At 31.3% G+C, this 26,727-nt stretch overlaps 2 protein-coding genes and 1 non-coding gene across 9 annotated transcripts; all 3 read left to right on the top strand.

The window, feature by feature from the left end:
- Nucleotides 1-8,338: 8,338 nt before the first annotated feature.
- LOC7455982 (rho GDP-dissociation inhibitor 1) lies at nucleotides 8,339-11,622 on the top strand. Of its 6 annotated transcripts, none has more exons than XR_002977731.2 (7): nucleotides 8,339-9,154; nucleotides 9,261-9,327; nucleotides 9,646-9,864; nucleotides 9,954-10,078; nucleotides 10,236-10,361; nucleotides 10,467-10,503; nucleotides 11,138-11,622. XR_002977731.2 is itself a non-coding variant. In XM_024584957.2 (6 exons), the coding sequence occupies exons 1-5, from the start codon at nucleotides 8,882-8,884 to the stop codon at nucleotides 10,311-10,313; spliced, it is 762 nt and encodes a 253-aa protein (XP_024440725.1). In that variant the 5' UTR covers nucleotides 8,339-8,881; the 3' UTR covers nucleotides 10,314-10,361; nucleotides 10,467-10,749. The 6 variants fall into 6 exon arrangements, 2 of the variants coding, with proteins under 2 accessions (XP_024440725.1, XP_002321172.2); XR_002977732.2 differs by having other exon boundaries at nucleotides 11,132-11,622; XM_024584957.2 differs by lacking the exon at nucleotides 11,138-11,622 and having other exon boundaries at nucleotides 10,467-10,749.
- An 8,116-nt stretch (nucleotides 11,623-19,738) lies between these two features.
- Nucleotides 19,739-21,831, top strand: LOC7455981 (fasciclin-like arabinogalactan protein 7). 2 transcript variants are annotated; one of them, XM_002321135.4, is made up of 2 exons: nucleotides 19,739-20,064; nucleotides 20,863-21,831. In XM_002321135.4, exon 2 carries the CDS (start codon nucleotides 20,883-20,885, stop codon nucleotides 21,669-21,671), a length of 789 nt encoding a protein of 262 aa, XP_002321171.2. In that variant the 5' UTR covers nucleotides 19,739-20,064; nucleotides 20,863-20,882; the 3' UTR covers nucleotides 21,672-21,831. The 2 variants fall into 2 exon arrangements, with proteins under 2 accessions (XP_002321171.2, XP_024440100.1); XM_024584332.2 differs by lacking the exon at nucleotides 19,739-20,064 and adding an exon at nucleotides 20,116-20,390.
- Nucleotides 21,832-22,919: 1,088 nt separating this feature from the next.
- TRNAI-AAU (transfer RNA isoleucine (anticodon AAU)) lies at nucleotides 22,920-22,993 on the top strand. The gene has a single exon. It is a non-coding gene; the product is annotated as a tRNA-Ile (tRNA).
- Nucleotides 22,994-26,727: the final 3,734 nt, after the last annotated feature.

Genomic DNA, 26,727 nt, shown 5'->3' with positions numbered 1-26,727 from the left:
TCAAATATTGGGCATTAGTTCATCCGCTCAAATACCGGGCATTAGTTCACCTGCCCAAATACCGCACTAGTTCATCCGCCCAAATATGTTCATTTGCCTAATTACCGGGTATTAGTTCATCTACCCAAATATGTTCACCCGCCCAATTACAAGGCGCTAGTTCACCTACTTAATTACCGGGCGCTAATTCATCCGTTAACATCAAAACATAAATTACAGAATTTCTAATTAAAATTAACACATGTTTTTCAATTAATCACTCAACAAAAATTCAAGATGTCGGACACCTACCTACTAGTGATGCTCGACTAGTAGCTCCTTGTTGCTGTTTGGAGCCTCTAACCTCTCCTGTTTTATTTAAAAGATCACATGATTTTAATACTTCATCATCCAATAATTTACTTAAAACTTCTCCACATAGTAAAATTTTCGATCAATACAATTTTAATACCTGAAATTATTATCATTATTTTTTTTCATGTTCTTTAATAATTCCACAAATAATTTTTACAATGTTACATCCACTTAAACTTTTAATTCATCATAATTATAAGGGAATCTTATATTATTATAAAAATTTCCCAATAACTATAGGACATTTAATTCATTTACACCTAATTCAACACATTATTTCATTATTATTATTTTCACTATTTAAATGCAATTCATTAATTTCTTCAAGCTTGAAATTTTATTTCTTATATTTTCCATGGCCAAATTCATATTTCTAAGAGGAGGATAAATTCCCTTTTACTCTAAATTTTAATCCATCATCCAAACTCAATTCATCCATTTAAGTCATGAAAAATTTTCAATTACATCAATTCAACCCACCCCTCAAAATTCTTTACCCTTGCCGGAACTTCAAGCATAAATGGTGACATGATAATTCTTCAACTTTTTACTTAATTATCTTTAACTCATTTATTTAATTTATTTTATTTTATTTTTTCATGCCAACATACAATACTCTAGCACAACTTCACAAATTACATCCACAATTTCTATTTATCTAAGAGTTCCATAATCATACATAATAATAACTAAGCATCAATATATAAAATTTCACTAATCAACATAATAAGATCATATTTACTCATAACATAATAAGGGATCAATAGCAAATCCAAGGTGGAAACCACTCTTTATCCCCCTCCATCTTCTTTTCTCTTCTTCTTTTGCTTCCTTATTTTTTTTTAACAAATTAACCTAATTAATAACAAGCCCAAACATTTATTCACTCAACAAACATATAATCAACATAAATTCATGCATTCAAACCACCCTAACATCAAGAACCCACATTCACATAATATCAATTCTACTCAATCCAAGAACAAACATGAAAAACAACACAATGGATCATCATAGAGAGTTTTCTTACCCTTAAGGAATGAAGAATCAAAACCAAAACAAGTTGAATCAACTTCTCCTTCACACTTTCCTCTAAGCTCAATTTTTTCTTCTCTAAAAGCACATTTAAAATCTTTAAACTCCTTGTATGCTCCTTAATGTATTAAACCCTCTCTTTAATTACTTAACACTCTTTCTAACTTGCACTTTTTTTTTCCAAGCAATTTCCATGAAAAATGACAAAAGCCCTTTTTTCATATTTTCTTCTCTTGGCTGGCTGCACACTCCCTCTTTTTCCTTTTTTTTCTTTGTTGGCAGCTTATAAAGAGGGTTGTTTTGGGCAAGTTTTCAATTTGGTCCCTAAAGAAATTTCTAGACTCATTTGTGCTATTTGTTCTTTTATCTGAAAAAAAAATCTTATCATACTCCAAAAATTCTAAAACTTTAACCTAAGTTAAAATAATATTTTATAAGACTCCAAGCAAAATTTCAACTTAATCTGATGACCAAATTGAAAGTTACGTGCTACAACGTAAAATTAGCCGGTTTGTGATTTTTCGTCAAAAATTCAAATTTTCATATTTCATACTTGTACAAATCATATCAATTAATTTACTCAATTTTCGAGACCTTTTTTTTTTTTATCTCACACACACACACACACACACACACCAGGGTTTACATAAAAGATCAACCAATTCAAATAATTTATTCCATAAAAGTATAATTAAGATAATCATGAGAAAATACGGAGTCAAATATTATATACCTCTTTTCAATAAGCACATATCACAAATAATTCAGAGGATAATAAATTTATACCATGACTCTTTGATAAATGATAAGTCGTTATGTGCTCTTTCATTGTTTCTCTTTTGATTTGACTGCTTCACCGTGCTTGAGATAATTTATAATGCTAATTTCAAGAACTTATGCATATATTAAAAAAATTTCACAATATGAAATCAATAATACCAACCAATATATCCATTATTTCATTATTCACTTATTCATATAAAAACATTATTCAAATCAAAACATTACTTAACTAATATTTTTTTCAACATATCAATGCAACAAATAAAGTCATTTATCAAAACATCATTTTTTATGCTAATTTAAGACATCGATATAAAACATAGACATGAACATACATTAAACAATATCATTCATGTATTATCTTATCATCAAAATCTTACATAAACATATATTAAACAACATCAATCACATATTATGCTATCATTAGAGTTATACAACATTAATCACATATTTTATTATCATCAAAACATTTAGATTATTGGTGTGCATCCAGACTAACAAATATGCCTACATGGGATCATTGTCCACTATTGGTGGTGCGAGCTATGGAGTTAAAGAAGAGGGAAAACAAGATAGTGGGCAGGTATGACTTTTTAATTGATTAGTGGTTAATCTATGAGGAGAAGAAGATGGGTTTTGGTGCTACTAGAAAAGCTAGCAATAATGGACAATGGTTGATTGCTTTACACCACTCATCACTTATAGAAATAATTTCTAATTCACTACTCCAACCAACACCAATTTCAACAATCAATTTTTTCCATATCCTCTAATTGTTTTTTCTACCATCCTATTTGTTCTTCAATTATGTATTGGTGAAAGCATGACCAGTCTTTTCCTTGAAGGTAGTCATAACAAATTTTCAACCAACTTTATCAAAATGATTATTTGATCTTATTCTAATATTAATAGCTTTGATATAAATGTCACAAAAATTATGCAATATTTTTTTAGTCCAAGAAGTTTTATCATGACTTTCAGAACCTTTCATTGTTTTGTCTGATAAGTTGGTTTCTAATTTGGTTGAATCATGAGTTTAATTGCACAAATATTGAAGTTTAATAGGCAATTAGGGATTGATCAAATAAATTCAAAATCAATGACCAAACCATAAAAGGCGCGGGACTTCAGAGACTTAAATCGGCAAAATCATGGGCTAAATTGAAGACAATTGAAAGTTTGATGGTCAATTTGTATAAATCAGGAATAAAGGACCAAATCAGAAAAGATGTTGAACTTTGGGAATGACAATTGAGTTTTATAGGGGTGGAATTGCATGAAATTAAAAGTTAGGAGGCAATTACAGGCATAATTTAAAGCAATTGAAAAAACAGGGACTAAATTGAAGTTTGCCCAATCCAAAATTAAAAACCCTAGTTTTCATAGTTTAACCTAGACGATGCATCACTTAGATCAACCATTGTCTATCTGTTTTTTTAATTAAAGGTATTGAATGACGCGTCGTTCAACCATTATGTATCTTTTTTTTTACAGCTTTGACTGATCGAGTAAGCATCTTCAAACGAATGAATATGACGTCTTTGACCACCTCAGGAGTTGCAGCTACCACCATTTAATTGAGAAACATCCTTTTTATAAAGAAAAACTACTCCCATCAAACATTTACATCCCATTTTCTTCAATGAACTCAACAACATCTTATCCCTGATCAATCATCACTGCATTGATATATTCTAGGTTGATCGAGTTGGCACTTTCAAATGAGTGAATGTGAAGCTACAAACCGTTAAATCAAGCAAGGTTAGATCCAAATAAAAGGTGTACACCCCCTCTACCAACTTCAAGTGGTAGTAAACAATAATGACATCAGGGTTGCTCCGACAAGGCTTCGAAAGTGGGTAACCCAGTCATCGATGACTGTGATACCCATTATGCAAAGACCACTCTTTTTTTTCATGTGTTCACACTTCAAAGCTTTTTATAAGGTTCTTATTAAGAGCTTAAAACCTTTCTCTCAAGATCAAAATGCTAGAAATAGCTCATTGCCCTCTAATTCTAGCAAAACCACTAAGAATCTTAAAAACCAAAACCACCATTACAAAACTAGCCAAGTACAGAGCTTTTAGCTATGAAGATTTGTCCAAAACCCTCCCATTTTGATTAGAGGGACAAGTATTGATTAATAATGATCAATCTTTGATTGAATCCATAAAAAAACCTAGTAAAAACTTATAAATACCTAGGAGAATTAGGAGAGAGAAAAATAGAAAAAACAAGGGAAAAAAGCAGAAGAGAAAATTAGAAGAAAGAAACTTAGTTATGAAGGTTCATGAGCCTAGCACAAGAGTTTTTTTTTTAACTTTGAAAGGTTTGAAATTTTTAAAGGTAAAGTTTTGCAAAAGAGAGCAAAAAAAGGTAACAGTCATTATTTGAATCTTTGAAGGTATAAAAACCTCATCTAACCTATTAGGTGATGTCCATGAGGTACAACTCTAGCTCTTTCTTAAATGTTTTAATGACATTTTATACTTGTTTTGGTGTCTTGTGGAGTTAAGCTTGTATCTTGATTAATGCATAAAAATATTGTTTTTCTTTATTTAATGTTGTTTTGAGTTGGTTGTTAATGTTATATGGATGTTTATAAAATGTTTGAATGTTGTTTTTGCTGAGATGATAGGAGTCGCCACCTAGTTTATGGTAACTAGGAAACTTTAACTAGTCTTCAAAGTTCTAGGTAAGGAGTTAATTATGCTAAAGGTAAGATAAACATCACTCTAAAGCATTCTACCTAATACAAGCTACATTGTTCTTGTTTTATAATGATAAAAATACCTATTGTGCTCATGCTGAAATTTGTTTAAACTAGTATATGCATATTTGGTAAAGGCTATTAATCTTAAAGAAGTGGTTTAAGACCTAGGTTTGGCTACAAGGTTCTACTTTTAAAATTATACAAAGTAAAAAATAATTTTTGGATTCAAAATTGACTTTCTAAAACCATAAAAAATGACCTACCTAGAATAAGGCTAAACAATATCAACATGTGCGTCTCATGCACTTATAGTTTGAGTTGTAGGTTTGGTGTTAGCGAATGCTCCTCACACACTACTATTGACTTTCAAAAAACCCATAAAAATGTTGGGATTTTAAAAGAAAATTAAGGTTGTGACTTTTGGGATTCTTTTTTAAGATAAATTAGATGAGTTTTTAGTCATGTTTATGGATAATTTATTAGGAAAATGATAGATTTTGGTGTGATTTTAGGTTAAAATTTAGGACAGTTGTGGCTTGGTTTTGGTTTGTAAATAAAGGATTTTCTTTATCATTCTTAACAAGAGAGATTGAGGTTGATCTTTAGTATTTAGCTGAATAAAAATAGAAGAAAAATCCAACTGGATAGTTGTAGAGGCTAAGAATTTTAAGGGTTGTTGGAGTGGTTTTCTTTCCTTTTTCAAAGGAATTAGGGCTTATTTGTCGATGATGATCAAGTGTTTGGTAGTAGGGTGGTTGAAGAGAGGGGCTAACCAGTAAGAGAAGGTTATGGCTGGTCTGTCATGATTGGTTGAAAGTTAATGAGAGAGAGGGTGGCTAAGGTTTGGTTTGTTATCTAGGGAAGAAGATGAAAAGTGTTTTTTTCTCTGTTTTTTTTTTTTTGCACTGTGTTTTCTCTTGAATTTTCCTATGCTTTGCACTTTAATCTCTCATGAATTTTTTTATGTATGCTTTTATGAAAAAAAATTTCTAAACTGTGTATCTATATATAGACTATTCATCAAATATTTTATTTTCATCCTGATCTTTTATCTATTGATCTCGTATCTTTACTTGCCAATCATTTTATCCCTTTATCTCTTGATCCTTTTTTAAGTTGTTTAGGAGAGACCCAAACTATTTGTTTTTATTTTATTTTGGGCCCTATTTCTTCACCTGATTGTCATTTTACTCCGTATTATTTTTTTTTATCTTTTTTTAAATGTGGAGTTAAAATCTGTTATGACTATTTTTTAGAACAAGATTCTTATAGGGAGGTGTATTGTTACAAAAGCTTGTTGAATAGCTTTGGAAGAAATCAATAGTAAGCTTTTAGTATAAGAATGAAGGCAATAACAACAAGCAATATAACAGATATGGTAGCAATGGTAATTGCATTTTAACAACAACAGTTAGAGTTAGCTAGTAAAGAATTAACACATGTCAAGTTAATTAGCTGTTTATAGTTAGTTAACATGTTAGTTAGTTGGATAACAGTTAAAGGAAAGGAATTCGTTGTATAGTGTAATAGAAACGTGAAAGGCAGACAATAAAAAATTTAGTTTCTATAATACATTTTCTCAATCTCTTTTTTCTTTTTTTTTTTATTTTATACTCTTTTTTTCAATCTATACATTGCTTTGTTAAGGAAAACCTTTACATAATTCTAGCCATGATTCATGAAAGGAAAAATATAAAAGTACTATCTTGAAAATACAACAAATATGTATGATTTTACTAAAAAGGGTTTTTTATTTATTTTTAACTACAGTTGGAATGGTGATTTGCTGCTTATTTATTGATGATGAATAATCATCAAATATAATCATGATTATCTTTTACTAGTATGAATTTACTTTAAGTATCATAATAGTGTTCAATTGAGAAACCTAACCTGTTTTCATTATTTGGTGAACCTCTCTATTCAAGTTTAACGTGTGACAAAGCCTCATCTCTAGTTAACTAAACAATTAAAAGAATTTGGTAACAATCACTGCTCATATAAACAATGAAGCTACTTCTCAATTCTTATACTATCTTTGCACTGTCTCTTGCTAAACAACTAAAAGAACTAGGGTGGTAATCACTATTCATATAAACACTGAAGTTGCTCTTCAATTCTTGCACCATTTTTGCTTACCTTTTTTACTAATCGAGAAATAAAGTGAGTGGGATTAAGAGAGTAACAAAATCTTTTAGTTCTTTGCATTGTCTTCTTTTTTGTAAATTGAGAAATAGAGTGAATGAGATAAGAGAGTATTAACAATTTAAAACCCTTGATTACAATAGATTGCTCCTTCAAACTCACTTGTGACCACCACAAAAACCAATTGGACAAAGAATCTCACCATCGTAACCATCATAAATCATCTAGGCACGATGATACTAAGCGCGAAAGATCTTAAAAAAGAGAAAAGAAGGTAGATAGGCGAGAGAGATCTCACAATCACTAATCATATTCCTCCCCGAGGTGTGAGGACAGAGAAAGGTCATATGATGCAAGAGAGGAGAGAGAAAGGAGCAGAGAGATAAAGTGCAAGAAGGGAGAGAGAGAAACTTATAGGAAAGATTATTTAGAGAGAAAATGGTGGCGTTTCGACCACAAATGTAAATTTTCCCTTGAATCTATTTTGATTTTCAATGCTTGTTTTTTTGTTGTTGTTGTATTTGTTTGTTGTTTTGTGCATAGTTATCAGACCCGGCCTAGCCCGGTAGGTTGACCCGGGACCCGGATAACCCAGGGCCTGGCCGGGTTTACTAACTCATATCAAAGTTCACTATATAAATACTAGAAGAAGTTTTATTTTTTCAATGTGAAATTTGAAGTCCATTAATATATTTACTTTATGTTCACAAGAAAAACATTGTGTTTTTTTAACGTGAAATAAAAAAAAATTTTGATTTAAATATTTCAACTTAAAAGGATAAGATAATATTTTTTTAATGTGGGATAAAAAACCTTTTGAAATAATTTTTTAGTATATATCCACATGGATTGTTTCTTAATTTCTTCATATGAAATATTAAAATCTTAAATTTTTTTTAAAAAATTTTCAGGTTGACCCTGGTCAACCCTTGTGACCCGGGACCCAGCTTCTTGGTTGTGTCAACCTCAAACCGGATTTGATAACTATGATTTTGTGGTAGTCTATGCGAGAGAAGGTCATGAGTTTTTTTTTAATTGTACTAGAAAGATTAACTTAATTTTGATATGTAAAAGTGACATGAGAATTTCTTGAATCATTGAAAAAAAAAAAAAAAGAGGATTGGAAGTTAATAAATGCATGCATGGCATCATTAATTAACGAAAACAACTAGAAGACACCAATCACGGTCCATTGACTGCTAGTAAGTTTTTCTTTTCTTGTTAGATTATTTGCATAGATATTTAAAGAAAGAGTCAAAAGTGACAGTTAAGATCACCCTCAATCCTAGGCTGAGACTGTGCTTCATTAAAATCCGTCGACCTACCATGTCCCTTTACAGAATATAGTGACTTTCACCTTCTTTCTGATATTTCGGATCACCCCATGACCTTTTCTCAGCTACCTCAAATCGAATTCCCAATCTTTTTTGCCTCTCTCTCTCTCTCGAGCTATCTCAAATTGTTTTGAGATTCAACAACAATCCACCCGAACCGAAAGAAAAAAGAAGGACAAGAAAAGCCAGGAGACAAGACAAACCTAGTTATTCCTTTTCTTTTTCTTTTTGTCTTTGCTGAGCTTTTGTTTGTGGATTGTGGGTCTTTTATTTGTCTCTCGTTAGGTGGAGTCTGCACAAAAATATCTTTTGGCCTTTTCTTGCCTCTTTTTCTTCGACGCGGCAAAAGTCAAGTGATAAATTAACTTTGCTCCCATTTTGGATTCTCTTCAGTCTTTTTTCTTTCTTCCTTCGATATAACAAATTCTTACCAGTAATCTTTCTATCGTCGTTTCTTCTTCTTTTTTGGGTTCAAAGTTTATAAATTTGTAGTGCATTGTTATAGATCTTAAAGTTGATGTCTTTGGCTATTGGAGCTACATCAAGTTTGAGAAATATGGGGTTTGATGACGACAAGAAGAAGAAGAAGAAGGAAGGAGGAGAGAAAAGTGGAGTTCTGGAAACACGTGACGAGGATCATGATGGTGGAGTGAGGATAGGAAGGCAGATGAGTGAGAGTGAGACCTCTATGTATGCGACTGATCACGAAGAGGAAGATGACGAGAACGGAACCAACAAACTTCAGCTGGGTCCTCAGTACACCCTCAAAGAACAGCTTGAAAAAGACAAGGTTTGTTCTTTTGTTGTTGTTATTATTTCATGTTCCATTTTTAGTTATGAAAATGCATTTGTTAATTCATTTTTCATATATTGGTGCATGGATTTTGGAAGTTCAGGATGATGAGAGCTTGAGGAAATGGAAGGAGCAGCTTCTTGGGAGTGTGGATTTGAACAACATTGGAGGTGCATGCATGTCGTCATATTTTCTTTTTCCTTATCTAAAATTATGCGAGTTTGTTGGATTCTAACTTCTGAAATTCTTTAAATATATCTTGGTTTCTGTTAATTCTTTCATTTCTATAATTAATGTTACATGTTCATGCAGAGAATTTTGAATCCCTTTCCTTGTGCGTATGCCGATCGAATTCTTGTGCCATATTCTGTTAGCTAGAGTTGCTCATGTTCCAACAAAGATAATGAAGAATTTTGAACAGAATTCTTTTCCTTTTCTTTTTTTATTTAATCCTCTAAATAATCTTGTTTTTCTTTTCATTATTGCAGAAACGCTTGAACCAGATGTGAAATTTCTTAATCTTTCGATCCTCTCTCCTGGAAGACCAGACATCGTACTTTCTATTCCTGAGAATGGGAAGCCCAAAGGCTTGTGGTTTACATTGAAAGAAGGCAGTCCCCATAGCTTGAAATTCTCCTTCCAAGTCAGTAATAACATTGTGTCTGGCCTCAAGTACACCAATACTGTTTGGAAAACTGGCGTCAAGGGTGAGCTATCTACATCCTGACTCGTGCCAAAACCTGTGCTCCAAACACTTGAACGTTTCCCCCCTTATAATCAGTCTTTGTTGACTCAGTGGACAGCACAAAAGAAATGCTTGGAACCTACAGTCCTCAGCCAGAGGCTTACACGCATGTTAATCCAGAGGAGACCACACCCTCGGGCATGTTTGCTAGAGGATCATACTCTGCAAGGTCGAAGGTTAGTTTTAAACTTTTTGAGGTTTTTCTTTGAATATAATCTCAAAAAGAAGAAAGAGATCTTCATTTTAATAATCTGCTAGTAAACAGTACTCTGATGCAAAATCACAATATGGCATCTCCCTTTAATTTGTCCTAACCATCTCTGTTTCTTTCAGTTTTTTGATGATGATAACAAGTGCTACTTGGAGATCAACTACACCTTTGGCATTCGAAAAGAATGGGCTGCTACTTGAATGATCGATCATTCTTCCAACAACCTTTTCACACATCTGTCTCACCCAGTTATAATTCTTAAACTACTAGTTCCATGTCTTCCCTGATCTTCACGCCATGTTTAATTGTTGTCTCTAGTTCCATTAACCTCTTGCAATCATGTCTGTGGCCAGATATCTCACAGCAATAGAGACGAAGAAAGTGCAAATGGTAATTTTCTTTTTAATAAATGAAAGCTTGGCATGTCTTTAAGGTACTTGCCTTTTCTCCATTTCTGCAGTAGGTTGTGTAACTCAGGTTACTCGATGTTTATATATATGAATTAGGAGTCACGAGAATATTTTATAGTCATGGAGATGATGGCTTTGATTGTACGTGTCTATTTAAATTCCTTTCAGGCATGGCTAGAATATTGTACTTGCTTTAATTTTTGTAAACCTCCTCAATTCTTTTCTTTTTCTTTATTTATTAGAATCCTCGATTAAGAAAAATATTCTTAAAATGCTTAAGAAATAAATGACATTAATTTTTCTAAAAAAAAAAAAGAGTTTTCTTGAAAAGACATTAAAATCCTCGATTTAAGGAATAAGACATTAATATTTCAAAATGTAATGATTTTAGGTGGGCTGGTATTTTGTTTTAGGGGTTGGTAATCTCTTATTTGGGTCTATCAGTCTTGGGCTGTGAGACTTCAGTGAGCTCTTTGATAAGTAGAATCTACCCAACCCAATTCAATATACAATATTGTTTTCTTTCCTTTCCTCGGCGACATCAACATATAATAATACTCTATGACTCCCTCACGAAATGAAATTAACACTATTTTTCACCATGCAAGTTTCAGAATCAAAACCGACCTCTAGAAGGGCCACCAGACTCGTCAACAACAACAAAATATGGAGCATATGAGCTTGAAAGGGCCACCGTAACTGCTATACACAGTTGAAAGTAACCTCCCATCTGACCTCTACCTCCTCCCTGGCTCCAGGTTGATATTAGCCTTTCCCTGCTTGTCAAGAATCCAACTTGGCCCTGGACTTTTCTTTTCTTTTTCCCCAACATTCTTCTTGCTAGCAATAATTATTCTCACAGGAGAAAGAGAGAGCTTGTTGGGAATGGCAAGTAACTTTTAAGCTACTCTTTCGAGTGTTAGATTAAGTTCTTAAACAAGTTGTTAACTGAGAAATTGAATTTAACTGTATAGATGGGTGGAATCAGATTATGTAAGGTCGTGATTAGTTGATGAACACATGAAGAGACCCTCCACCGAATAATGTGTATTTAGCTCGCTAACCCTCTTGATAATGATATTGATTAGTTTAATTGTAATGCCATGATTTCTTAAAAAAAAAAAAAAAACCCATGTGCGAAAATCAAGGTCTAACCAACTAATTTGGTCGATCGGTCTTGATATTGCCACAAGACCTTCACCAAGCACAAGACAGAATAATCTTCTTTATGGGTTTTTTTTCCTTCTACGTTCACAAGACAAATCCCACCTTCCTAACCCGAAGTCAATGTTGATTAAGTTATGATTAGGAGATTAAACTTGCCCGATATGTCCTCAAATCCCCATGACTTCACATGCCTCGTGCTTTAATAAATATTAATAAGGATACAGGTCATAATAAATCATCACTTGAGATGCTTCATTAATTTGTTTAATTTCTCAAGTTTGAATTGCAAAAAAAAAAAAAAAACCATTTAAGAATAAAAACCCAACTCATAGTTGGAACTTGCTGGCATGTTTGGAAGTGTGGTTGCGTTTGTTTTTCAAAGGGTTTTTCACTCATAAAAATATCAAAATAATATATTTTTTATTTTTAAAAAAATTATTTTTGATATTAGTACATTAAAATAATCTAAAAATATTAAAAAATATTAATTTGAAGCAAAGAAAAAATAAAAATAAAATTAATCTTTTTTTAAAACGCTTTTGAGACCCAAAATTTTAAATCTGTTAATCAACTAACTGTTATTATTTATTTTGATAGTTATATTTATGTTCTTCTATAAATAACATTTTTTTTTATATTACGGAATTATTATTTACGAAATGGAAAAGAAAATCTCTAAAGAAAAACAATGTGAGGTTTGGTTATATGAAAGATGAATTTCATGTGATGAACATATTAATAATATTTGAGTTAATTCCTTCGTTTCATTTTGGTCAACTTGTACACTAAGCACAAATAAGTGTCGGTGGAAAATATCGAAGAAACGATGACGTTTCCCTCGTAAAAAATGAGATCCTTGAATTTTGAGGGTCAAGGGTGGAATTTAGGGGCTGGGACAGCGAAATGCTGGTTGGCCCAAAAATCATGGCGGGCCCTCACTCTTGACCACCACGGCACCACCCTCACCCTCCATTATTTCACACCAAAGCCATGCCCTACGATATTTTGATTCCAAAAAACTCTCTCACTTTCGTTTCCATATCTTGGGTTTTCCTAATTTGCTTTGTTCTTATTTTTGACCAATTTGATGAGATGTAATTCAATGTTCTTTTCTTCGAGAATCTACACTTAAATTGATTTTTAAACCAAACCAAAACTGATAATTTTATAAATAGAAATAAAATGATTCTTTAATTTTTTTATTGTGTTACTTGAAACCAAAATTCAACATGGTCATGACTCATGAGAATCAACAATTTAAGTGGGACCCGAGTCTTGTAGTCAAATGAAATTGAAGGATTTATTCTATAGCATTGAAAAATACAGTAACTATACTTTGATTGGCTTTGGGAGATTGTGGCTTTAAAATGTGTTTTTAAGAAGAAAAAAATAACTAAATTTTAATCACAATAACATAGAAAATTAAAATAATGGATTCCCTTTTTTTTTTTTTTTTCAAAAGTTTGATGAATCTATTAATTTCATCTTGGCTTTATAATGAGTCAATATTTTTTTATCCAATATTATTTTGTGCTTTGAAAGAATCCAAATCAATTATAGGGTGATAATCTAATTAAATGTTAGTTTAACAATCTGTTAGCCCCGATGTATTTGATTTTAGTCATAAGATGGGCCTAAGGTGTTATGAGTCTAGTAAATTATCAGACCTAATATACTAGGGTTCGACTGTGAGCTAAGCTCAAGTCTTCATGGGTTCGGTGAGTTGCCAAATCTAATATACTTGAGTTCATCCATGAGCTGAACTTAAGTTACCATGGGCCTAACGAGTTGCTAAACATAATATACTTGGATTCGGCCATGTGTTGAGCCTAAGGCACCGTGGGTCTAGCAAGATGCTAGACCCAACATACTTGGGATCAACCATGAGCTAAGCCCAAGGTACAATGGGTCTGGCAAGTTGTCAGATCCAGTATACGTGGGTTCAATCATGAGCTGAGCCCAGGGTATCGTAGGTCTGATGAACTGCCAGACTTATCTCTCTTAAGTTAGGCTATACATCAGATCCAATTAGTCTTGTAGATCCATATTATGATCATATGGTTCTATCTTTAGATTATTGACATGACCTAATCATGTCAGGAATAATCATCTCTCAAACCTGTAGTTGTATAGAATATCTCTCAAGGTCTATTATATTTTCATCTCATTAATGTTTATTAATTATCTGTAAGGGATATTTGTCCCTTATTAATGATATGTAAATGATATTTATTCCAATTCATTAATGATATGTGTCTATATATATATATATATATATATATATATATATATATAACATCCTGAACTTTTGGCTGCATTTATTCTCATTTTAAATAATCACGTAAGAATTTGAGTAATTTTTTTAAAAAAATCAAAATACTCATATCTCCTACATTACATTAACATAGTATTTATATGTCTCTACTTAGTTCATTTTTATAAAATTTTAGCAGTGTTTTATTTATACAAAACTCTTATCCATAACCTCATCATGTCAAATTACTGTATAATCTCACATAAATATCACATTCAACAACTAGTACCTAGGTAGCCCCAGACATACCCTTAATCCATCATTCATTGTCTACATCACTATAATGTCCTTTACACACACACACAGAACTCTTATCCATAACTTTAGCCTGTCAAATTCCTATATAATCCCTCATAAATATCACATTTAACAACCGGTACCTAAATAGCCCCAGGCATACTCTTAATCCATAATTCATTGTCATATAAGGACCTCATAGAAACATATGTTATATATATATATATATATATATATATATATATATATATATATATATATATATATATATATATAACATACATGCATAAAGAAAATCCAACTTAAATAGTAATTTAATAATTCACTAGATAAAAACTCCAAAAAAATACACATACATTTCAATTAATTACATAACAGAGCATAAAAACAACAAAACTCTACTTAAGATGGCTATAAAGACCTAACTACCATACTTTTACTGTAATGACAAATGTGATGGACCTGAAATATACATATATAAAATTAATCATTTTAATATAAAAAATTATGCATTTTATTCATGAAACATACATTTATCTAAAACAATACGCAATATCCTTTTTGTCTTTTTTGTAAAACAAATACTTTGGATAATGACATCTTTATTTTTTTTTCCTTTTTCTAACTATAGCATTAATTTTTTTTCATAGTCCAATTACTCTGAATTACACATTGTTATTTCAAACCTTTCACAACCATGCTTGTAACACATAAATAATATGAATTATAAACCACTTGTATTCATAACCAATACCTCTAACATTTCCTTTCACTTAACAAGGAATACTTATTCAACTCACTACCATATTATCTCTATGTATTATATAAACAATAATAACACTCGTGATCTTCTCACACACATTTGCATATCTCTTCTCTTTCTTTATTTAAACGCTCCACAAACATGTTAATGATCGAGGATAACACGTATCATTTATTTATGATCCTAAGAATTCATTCAAATTTAAGATTTTCAATAGTGTACTAAGAATAATCATATTATGAATCCACACATTCTTTTTCACCTTTTATCTTTTTTTTTTAAATTGACAGTAAAAAAACCATTTGTAAGTCTTCATCAGTTTATCTCATTTCTTAATAACACTTGTCTTAATATCCTTTATACACAATAAATTTCATATAAATGGTATCCTATGATATCCAAGGTCTATTATCCATAATTGCAACAACAACCCCAACCTTTAAATCTAGTTCAGACATAACAACCTCAACTCATGATACCATAAATAAAATCTTTTAAAGTCATTATTATCTGTACAGAGATTTCCACAAAGTTTCTCTTTAAAGTGGATCATTCTTAAATTATCGACTTAAACCTGTTTTACTTGTACTCATAGTCTCAATCCCTTAATCCAGTGATCCTAGATCATGCTCTACATCAACTATATTTCAATAACTTCAAACCATCCAATATCAAATACAAATAATTATATAACACATTATAAAGTGTTGATAAACAAATGAAATAATTTCACTAAAAATATTACATCAGATAAATATAGCTAAGTTCTCTTTCCTTTATCTCGTGCTGATAAGTAAAATCTTTTTATCTCATTTACTTATCATTCCTTTGTCTTTTATCTGAATTTTCAACATCTAACATAATATTATCATCTGTCACCTATAAACTTGGTCAATTGATCGATGTCGACATCAATTCCTAAATTGATGTCGACATCAATTCCTAAATTGATGTAATTAGCCATCACCTCGTGGCTAATTAATGGTATGCCGACACCAATTCCTTTAGTATCATTCGCTTCTATTCCATCAGATATCTAATCAAATTTTCTAGTACATGTCGGTGCCAACAAACCTATTGACATTATTATCCTTCTAATTTTCTTTTTCAGGAATAGCTAATTAAATCCTTTTTTTATATATTCCTTTCATGTTTATACTGATACCAATGAACTTTATTGGTATCATTAGCTCCCCAAATCAGGAACAACTAATCAAATTTAAGAGATATCGATACCAATACAATTCATTAATATCATCAGTCTCTCAAATCAGGAACGACTAATCAGGTTTAAGAGTTTTTGATACCAATACAATCATTGGTATCATTAGTCTCTCAAAACGGGAACGACTAATCAAGTTTAAGAGATGTCGATACCAATATAATCTATTGGTATCATTAATCTTCCAAACCAGAAATGACTAATTACATTTAAAAGACACTGATTACCAAAACAATCCATTGGTATCATTAGTATTCTAAACCAAGAACGACAAATCAAATTTAAGAGATGTCGATACCAATACAATCTATTGGTATCATTAGTCTTCCTAAACTGAGAATGACTAATCAAGTTTAAGAGATGTTGATACCAATACAATTCATTGATATCATTAGCTTTCTGAATCAGGAAAGGTAATCAAGTTCATTTTCAACACTTTAATGTCATCACATTAATGCCAACGTCAATGAAACTTCATTGGCATTATTAGTCTCCATTCTAGAAATGGCTAATCAAATCCTTAACCAATATGCTTTCATCTAAGTAAATACTAGTATCAATGTATCACATTGATATCATTAGCTTCTGAATTACCTTAGGTAACTAAATTAAATTAACATTTTTTTCCTTCTTTTTAATATTTCATTGAATATTCATGAGTTACATCTTTAAAGAAACTGTAGTTTAAAAAAATATATAAATGATACAAATGAAATTGTCAAGATGTAGGACACTTACCTGATTCACACGTAGGTCCTGTTTTTCCGATCCATGGTAAGTTTTCTAGAGTCTCTCTTAAGTCGGTACAAAATAATTCATCATATCATTCTAAAAAATGATTTATTAGATACACTACTTTTATTTATATCTACTTTACACACCTATTAACATCCATTTACTTAAAATTCAACTATACAATTTCGGCATTCTGCTTGGCCAAACACATACATAACTATCCATTTATTTAATTTTAACACCCTTGATGTCGTTTTATCCACACCTTAAGCACTAGCTTATTCATCTCTTTCATACATTTTATCAAACACCTTATATGCAATGTTATTATTCTCCCTTCTACACACCGATAAAAATTTATTCCTCATATCTTAACTCAAATGATCATAACTAAATCCTAATATACAATTTATAATCATAGCATTTATAGTCCAAATCAAACACACGACTTCCAACTAAATCTCACATGGTTGATCACTAATGGTTGAACCTTTACAAGTGATTTCAATTTCTTCAATACAATTTCTATTACACAATTTCTCAATCATTCATAACGTATTTACAATAGTTCAACCTTCTCAATAAGTTTATTTTAACTTACACTCATGAATATTCTTAATATTCATACATATTATTTTAATGATACCTCATCCACTCACAATTCCTTAACATTTATTCAATCTCATTCTAATATATCTCATCATATTGCAACATACCTTTAATTGCTTGAACCCTTTAATTTATATAATAATCTCAAACTTATCTTATTCAAAATCCTACCATTACACAACATCACAACATTTTGATTTAATCAAGGAACCAATATTTCTCAAGTTTCATAAAGAAAACTTTTATTAACAATTTAACCCAAAACGTATAACTCTTCCCATCCTCTCAAATTATTACTTCATCATGTTAATCTTTTTAACACCAAATGTATTATACCATCATTTAAGTAACAATTCACCATACTAAATTTTCAATAATTTCATTTTACACATTCTAAACATTCACACAACATTAAATTTACAATTATCATTAAGATTTCTACCTAATTATAATCTCATAAACTTATACAATCACATTAACACACACCAATTCACTAAAATTACATCAACAATCCCTCTCTAAATTCTTCTACCATGGCCAACCAATTATGGTCAAAACACCTATTGGTTTATTTCAATTTTTTTCTTAAGATTTCCATTTAAACAACTATATTGCATAATCTAACAACTTATTTCTCATACAAATATCATTTCTTCATCCATAATTCAACAAACCCCAACCCTTTTTTCAAACCTATTTAACACGTAATCAAAATCAACTAAAACTTGAATATAAATGTAAGGGAAAGCTTTTTTACCCTTTCAAATTCAATTTAATGACAATTTCCATGGTCCAAAGCTTCTATTATCTTTTTTCCTTCTTTAATCTTCTACTTTCTCTCTCTATCCAAAAATTTCTCTCTTTTTCTCATAAATTTCTGTCAATGATCCATTCTTTTCCCTCTTTTCTTCCATTTTCTCCCTAAAACTCTCATTTATGGTGATTTTTCAAGGATGATTTGAACAAAAATGAAGAAAAAGATCTCTCTCTCTCCCCTCCAAAAATGACTAACCATTTAAAAAGAAGAAGAAGCTGGAATTGTCTGGCCAATTGCATTTTTGCCCTTATTTATTATTAACATGCTATTTTTCTGGATTTTCTCTCAGCCACTGATAATTTTGTATGGCCTTACCAAACTTTGATTGGCATGAAATTTAACCCAGGGTAGAAAAACATGTTAGGAGACTTTAAGTAAAATTTCAATCTAATCTGACTGTCAAATGAAGAGTTATGCTTGATAGCGTAAAACTAGTTAGTTTATGATTTTTTTATCAAAAATCTGAATTCTCTTATTCCACCCTTACATAGGTCATATTAACCATTTTACTAAATCCTTGGGACCATTTCATTATTTCAAAATATATTTATTTTTTCTTCTCACAATTTATTTTGTTTACAGATTTTTTATTGTTTCACGGTAAGTTTACTGATTTTTAACCGGGGTTTACACCAACACTTTTTCATGTAATTATTTCTTAAATTTAATTCCTCATTTTCATTATAACTCTTTGGAATTATTTTATCACTTTCAAAACACATTTATTTTAATTTTTTCTAATTCTTCTATCTATTGAAACCTATTACTGTTTATACTATCGTTATGAATTTGAAACTAAATTTTCTAGTCCTCATTTTAATTTCATCAATACCTTTAAAATTATTTATAGATGTCATACCCTCCCTTTACACATCACATGTACTATTTATTTATTTATTTTTATTAATTTATTTTTTCTAGTTTTATTACTTTTGATCTTATGTTTACACGAGGGTTTACAATGTGTGTTGGCTAAAAAATTCATATATATATTTTTTCTAATCTCATGTTTTATTAATTTTTTTTATGCTTAGAAAAAATCACGACGGCCAATAAACTATTTCTGACTACATCCCGAAATAAAGAAAAATTAGTATCAGTGCATTACCAAACCCATCTATGAAATCAAAATCCTTTAGGAGGCTGATTTATCATGAGATGATAAATTGAGAGAGATTATGATAATGTTAGGGTAGAGTGCAAGGTGGGTGTCTCAAGAATTATATATATATATATATATATATATATATATATATATATATATATATAATGAGTAGATACATGATTAAGAAATGCCACCCATTTTTATTTCTTCTTACCTTGAAAAGATTTCCAAGAAAGCATGCTTTGTTTTGCCCGGTAAGAAAGAACCATCCAAGTCTGGAAAGTGAAAACAACATCTAATAAAGAATAATAGACAGCCTCACCTCCTCTCCTCACGCCCATGTACATTCTACAATTACTTAAATGTATTCTGATTTGTACCTTTACATTCATCTCTTGAACCATCACCAGCTGCTACCGCCCCCACCCCCTTTTTTTTTTTTAATCTCTTTTCTAGTTAAAATCCATCTTTATATAGTGCAACACATTACATTTTGCGTTGCAGCATTAGCGTTGGCACTTTGGCATTCCCTGGCCAAAACCAAAACAATTTCTCTCTGAATTCTTGCTCAGGTCAGTACTTCTTAACCTTTTTTTTTGGGGGGGTTAAATATGCTAAAGGGTCTGTTTCTATTGGGATGAGCTGATCTAGATCTGTTTCTTTGCTTTATGTTGAACTACATTGTGTGGTGGCTGTGGTTTTCTTTTTTGTCCAACAGAATTTGTTTTGACTTGCTTTTACTAGCTTCCAGTCACGAAAGAGAAAGGAAAGCAACATAGATTGCACTGTTTCTCTCTCTCTTTTACCTTAAAAAGGACAAGATGTATTGTACTTTTAATGGGGTTTTGATCTTGGTTTTTGCAAGAATACTTGATCTTCTGGGGATTTAGCAAGTTGGGTATGGTATTTCATCCTTGTGATTTGTGCATGATGTTTCTTTTCTACGGCATTGGCATTTGCATTTTTTATGTCATCAGTCATTGCTTCATTTCTCTGTCATTAGATTAGATCCTCTTCCAACCTTTCTCAATTAATTTAATATCTTATTTGTGCCTAGAAGAGAGGGTTGGTTTTGCTATAGTAATTGTTTTAAAACTATCTATAGATGAGTTGAAAAGGATCTTGTTTTTTTTTTGTTGTTGTTGTTGTTGAAGTAGTGATAGCCATGGCTTTCCATGGTCATTACAAAGATTTGGTTAGTCGGATTTTGTGGATTTGGGAATCTCACCTGGATTCTGAAATGCTGGGTTTGATTTCTCCAATTATTAGCTAGTTTTTCTGTTCATGCTGTGGATTCGCATTGGTTTGCCATCGATAGATTTGTGCTCATAAATTGAGATATAATCAATGATGGGATTTGGTTCTTGCAGGGATTTAGAGAAGATAAACCATGAAGTTTTCTATGATTATTGTGCTTAGCAGCACACTGCTGTTTTCGTGCACTCCACTAGCATATGCTCAAAAAGTAGCTAGTCCTCCAGCACCAACCCCAACTCCATCCCCAGCACCAGCACCATCACCTCCTTACGTTAACCTCACTGATTTACTCTCTGTTGCTGGCCCATTCCACAACTTCCTTAACTACCTTGAGTCCACTAAAGTCATTGACACCTTTCAAAACCAAGCCAACAACACTGATGAAGGCATTACCATCTTCGTACCAAAAGATGATGCCTTCAAAAATCTCAAGAAGGCTTCTTTGTCAAACCTAACTCAAGACCAGCTCAAGCAACTCATTCTTTTTCATGCCTTGCCACATTATTACTCGTTGTCTGATTTCAAGAACCTTAGCCAAGTGAGCCCTGTCAGCACATTTGCTGGTGCAGGAGGATATGCTTTGAATTTCACCGATACATCTGGGACCGTGCACCTTGATTCAGGATGGTCTAAAACTAAAGTTAGTAGTAGTGTGCATTCAACTGATCCTGTTGCAATCTATCAAGTTGACAAAGTCCTCCTTCCTGAGGCAATCTTTGGTACTAATATACCTCCAACCCCAGCTCCAGCACCAGCTCCTGACACTAGCCCTACTGCAGATTCCCCAACATCTGACGACTCAGCAGGAGCAGGGAGCGCCCCAGGAAAGTCCCCCCCAAATTCTTCTTATAGGATCAATGGTGTAGGTATTTGGAGTCAATTGGTTCTAGCTATTGCAGGTGTGCTGGTCCTGTTTTTGTAAGGCAGGATTTCATTGTTGTGTATTAATTTATGAGAAGAGGGTATATCTGGATTATGTCATTTGTTTTGATTTAAAACCATTTTTTTGATTATACATGTCATTTGATTTATGTACGTGAACTTGAGAGTTTTATTTCTATTCAACTAGAGTACTCTTGTCATTTTCTTGGTTCTCATAGCTGTATATGGAAGCAATTATTTTGTTTAATGATATTTGGAACTTTATGACCCCAAATGCTTGTAAAAATGATGATGTTGAGAAATTTATGGCATTGTAATTGTGATGTGGAAAACAATTGCTTGCCTGTAAATGTTGAAAATCTTGATTTCTTCATGTGCTTTTCACCTAACCAGTTCTATATCTTTAATTAACGCTGCTTTTCCAGTTATCATCACTACTTTACCTCGAATCCAAGGCGAAAAAAACCCTTAATAGGTGACACTGATCCAGTTATTAATGGATAGAAAGCAGAAAAAACTTGTGTTCTATCCACCTTCTTAGCAGATACCAGTCTATTCGTTGTGTTGAATGCCTGATCTTGAGTTGTTTGTTTGATATTAAAACCCATCTACGAACAATTAATTTCCAAGGCACTGACCGTCAACAGAAACACCGCTGGCTTTAAAACTGGCAAAGATTAAAGGCTTCAAATTTATAAACATTGTCAAAAACATGATGCCTGAATCTTCTTCACCCCTTTATTGTTATTGGATTTGAATCATTATATACATCCCGTCAACAGTTGTGATCTTTATTGGAGTATTTAAGATTCCAGTGGGTTCCCTTTTCTAATGGCATAATGTTAACGAATGAGGCCAGCATACTCATTAATCGTCATATGGACCACCCATTATGCCAACCACAACAAATAATTTCAAGGGTTTGGCAAAAAGCTAGAAGGATAGCCTAGCATGGCCGTATCTATCACTTGTTCCAGTATAGGAGCTGCTGGATATATAATTGTTACATCTTAGCAAGGTAGACGAAGCAGAACATTCAAAGAACTGGCCTGCACTCACCACTGATGCTGTTAGGGCAATTAACTTTCTTTAAAAAGAGGGATGCTTACTGAATATCAAATTTCTAACCATGTTATCTGAATTAGGTATGAACTAAAGACGATGAAGAAGAAACAGAATGGGGACAAAGAGTTGATGGATTTTTAAAATGATATGCTTGCAGAATTGGATTAGATCCAACCTATTCACTTATTTTCAGTACAGTTAATTAGAAGATACCCATCGGATTGGCCTATTAGCTCAGTTGGTTAGAGCGTCGTGCTAATAACGCGAAGGTCGCAGGTTCGAAACCTGCATGGGCCATTTATATTGTTTCAATCTTCTTTTTTTTAAAAAAAAAATGTAATGTGATGAACCCAATGTTTCAATACTTCAATCTGTCAGGTTATGGGCTTGTGAGAGGAACCCACAAGCAAGCATCCCTACAAATTTCCCTTTGGACCTTTGCCCAAACAATCCAGTGAACGTTGAATAGTACAGATTCTTGTATATGTGTGTAACTTTGAAGCCTGAAGGTACAAATGTACAATGTTCTTGTCAATTTCTCTCAATTTTTTTCCAAGAGGTTTTATTAAATCAGTTTATATAAGAGGTTCATCTTAGGACAAAAATAACACATAAAACATACAAGTTTAATGAGTGAAAAAGAATGCAATTGTGAACCTTATATTTATAATTTTATTATCTAAAAATAAATATAGGATGGTTGTCTCTTCAAAAAATTTACAAAATCTTTCAATAGATTAGAAAACCCTACATTTATTAAAAAAACAACCTAAAGTACAAAAGATAAAGGAAATTAAAATCAGAATCTAAAATACAAATAATAAATCTTGAACATGGTTAGTATATTAGTGAAACCAAATGAAATTACCTTCAACTCATAATGCTTATAATGAGTCTTAAAGGTTCTCTTCTCCACACATTCTTCAAACATTATTATCTCGTGATACCCAAACCTTAAATCTAGCATAAAAAAAAAATATGAACCATGTTATTCATCCACCAAATCATCAATCAATAGAGTAAAGAATTTGTTCTTGACATAGAATCTCCTAATATAGTATTTCTTCTTAACCAACAATATTGAAAAACAAAATGAGTTGTAGTTGTGTTAAATAATTTCATTATGTAGCATCTTCTTTACCAATTTCTCTATCTTTTTTTTTTTCATAAAAGATATTTTGTATGGTCTAATATTGACTGATTTAGCTTCTAGTATCATGAGTATTTTATGATCCAAGCTCATGGCAGTTAGAAGATGTTTTGCTTCTGCAAACAAAAATTGGTATTCTTTTAATAATACCTTTATTATTATATTCTACACTCCTTTTCTTATGCTTCAAAAGCTTAAATGGAAAAAAACAATATCCAACAAAACCATACAAGTCTTCTTTTAAACTCTTATGTGCATTAGTTGTTGTGATCACTTGCAACCTTGCTTATTCCACAGTCCCTTTCAGCCCAGTTATTTTTCCATTTTTTTTAATAACAATTTTCTTTTAATAAAATCAAATATAATTGGTGAATAAATCTTTAATCAATATACTCTAAGTATCATATAATATTTACAAAGTTTCAATATCCTTAAATCAGCTTGAAATTCATAATTTTGCATGGACCATTTGAACTTGGAACTGTAAGCATCACATCTCATAATACCTTAATTAGCTACTATCACTGCCAATATAGTGGTCCTTTAGATGATTTCCTTGATTTCTTCAATCACTTAAGTATCAATAAAACCATGTGTACTACTATTATCAATTAGAATGGTAATGTTCCTTCCTTGACAAGAATATTTGATCATGATTGTGTTATTTGTATAGCTATCTACCAATGCATTCAAGGACAATCCATATTCTTTGATTTTATCATCCTCGACTATTATTCCATTATTTTATCCTCCAGCTACATTTACAAATTCCTCATTTTTCTTTTCTCATCTTTCTATAATATGCAATCTCTCATGTTACATCGATGTCTCAGTGTATACTTATCCCTATATTTAAAACACTGTCTCAACCTTTTTCTTTGCTCATGTAAGGTTTTAGGCTATTGTTTTGAGCTATATAACACCTTTGTTTTTTTTTTAATGATTAAGAGGTTTAGAGTAGGAATCACTTGTTATTTTTCCCAAACCGTATGAATAGTTGGTTCTTGGTATGAATTTATTATTATTGGCCAAAGCATTGTTGAATTTTTCTTTCTATTTAGCTTGATCAAAAGCCTATATCAAGTTGTGGGATTAAGAATCTTAAGCATAGGCTTAATGTTATCTTTGAGTCCATTTATAAAATTAAAAATATAGTAAGATTCTGGCAATGATGAATTCAAAACATTTATGAAAGATTTAAGTTTTTTAAATAATTCAACATACTCCTCGACTCCTGAATCTTGTACTAATATATTGAATTATTATACATTATCCTATTAAATCTGATACAAATAACTCTGGTAATTTCTTTCTAATTTTTCAAATCATTTCCACCTATTAAAAACCCTTCATATCATATATTTTTTCCTTCCTTCTAAGTATAAGAAATCTATCTCCACCCATTAATGCATTAGAGTAAAATGCATATTAAAAAACTTTTTACATTTTCTTATCTAACTCTTTAGATTATCCCACTAAAAACAAGTAGATTGATCTTTAGTAATAATCTTTTAGAAATCATAACTCCTCGTAGCATCTTTATGATTTCATCCTCTATAATTAGGAATCACCTAATCAGGACTTAAACTGATTTTTTTTTTCTTTATTGTTTGATTGGCTAGAAATGACTTTAATATGGTCATCAATACTTCTAGTTGTATAATGATATATACTGTTTTTTTAATTATCTTCGAAGAATATTTAATGATAACTTAATTATACATATACTAAAAGGAAATAATATTTTATTGTAAAAATGACATAATTATAAATTTTATCAATTGTTTTACTATGTCGGTGACAAATCTGTAATTTTTTATTTTTCTAGAAATAAGTTTTTCTTATGTTCTTTCTTCTTTATACTTGGCATTTCTATCACAATCTTTTTATCTTTATTTTCTTGTAATTTTTTTTGTATATGTTTTTTGGATAAAAAATATTATTTTTTATTCTTTATACTTGGAATATTTATCACTCTACAATTGATTTATTTATACCATTTTTTTTATTTTTATCTTCATTCTTTTATAATTGTTTTTTAGTTTTTTTTCTTTGCACTTTTCCTTAGAAAACTTATTATACAAAGATTAAGAAAATGGTGTTTTAATGTTGCAATTCAACATTGTCTTATTTTTCTATCACGTTAAAAATTAGCTTGAGATCTCACATGTTTTTATTAACGTATATGATCTTCATTATATTTTATTATATATAAGTATTGATTTTTTTATTAACAATTATATTTTTTACACGATGTCAAAAAATACGTTATGACACCTAAACATTAATTATATATATATATATATATACAAAAGCATAGCTTTTTGATTTATAATATGTTAACCATAGTTTTAAGACTCGGCCCGGTCCAAGGTCCAGGTTCCGGGTTTTGACCGGGTCACCGGGTCGGCCGGGTCATTTCTTTTTTAAAAAATCAAAATGACGTCGTTTTAGTAAAAAAACAAAAAAAAAAACAAAAGTCAACGGGTTTGCAACCGCGTCTTGCCGGGTTAACCCGCCAAGTCACACTGGGTTTTTTCTTTCCCCGTTTTTTCTTCAACCCGGCCCGATTTCAGCTCTGGATCGGCCAGGTCCCGAATCGACCTACCAGGCTAGACCGAGTTTCAAAACTATAATGTTAACGGAAGCCAATCAAAAGACTAGAAGACGCAAACCTCAGTGAACAGCGTATGCTATTTTCACCTCCAAAACAACAAGCGAAATACATGAGGTAAAATTGGACTGAGTTGAACTCAGTTACCTTCTAGATGAGCCAACAAGGTCATTGCCACTCGACCTAACCGATTGGTAATGAACATTGAGCTTTGCTTAAATATTATTTTAATATATTTTAAAAAAAAACACAAAACTTTCTCTTAAC

This window comes from Populus trichocarpa, chromosome 14, assembly GCF_000002775.5.
Source record: "Populus trichocarpa isolate Nisqually-1 chromosome 14, P.trichocarpa_v4.1, whole genome shotgun sequence".
NCBI classification, from domain to species: Eukaryota; Viridiplantae; Streptophyta; class Magnoliopsida; order Malpighiales; family Salicaceae; genus Populus; species Populus trichocarpa.
This window is presented reverse-complemented; position numbering and strand designations above follow the sequence as displayed.

Bases quoted from the DNA above. Each gene is read 5' to 3' on its own strand.
- LOC7455981 (XM_002321135.4), top strand. From the start codon at position 20,883: ATGAAGTTTTCTATGATTATTGTGCTTAGCAGCACACTGCTGTTTTCG.
- LOC7455982 (XM_024584957.2), top strand. From the start codon at position 8,882: ATGTCTTTGGCTATTGGAGCTACATCAAGTTTGAGAAATATGGGGTTT. The intron at 9,328-9,645 runs GTGCATGCATGT...TCATTATTGCAG, and splicing joins GGATTTGAACAACATTGGAG to AAACGCTTGAACCAGATGTG. The intron at 10,079-10,235 runs GTTAGTTTTAAA...TGTTTCTTTCAG, and splicing joins CATACTCTGCAAGGTCGAAG to TTTTTTGATGATGATAACAA.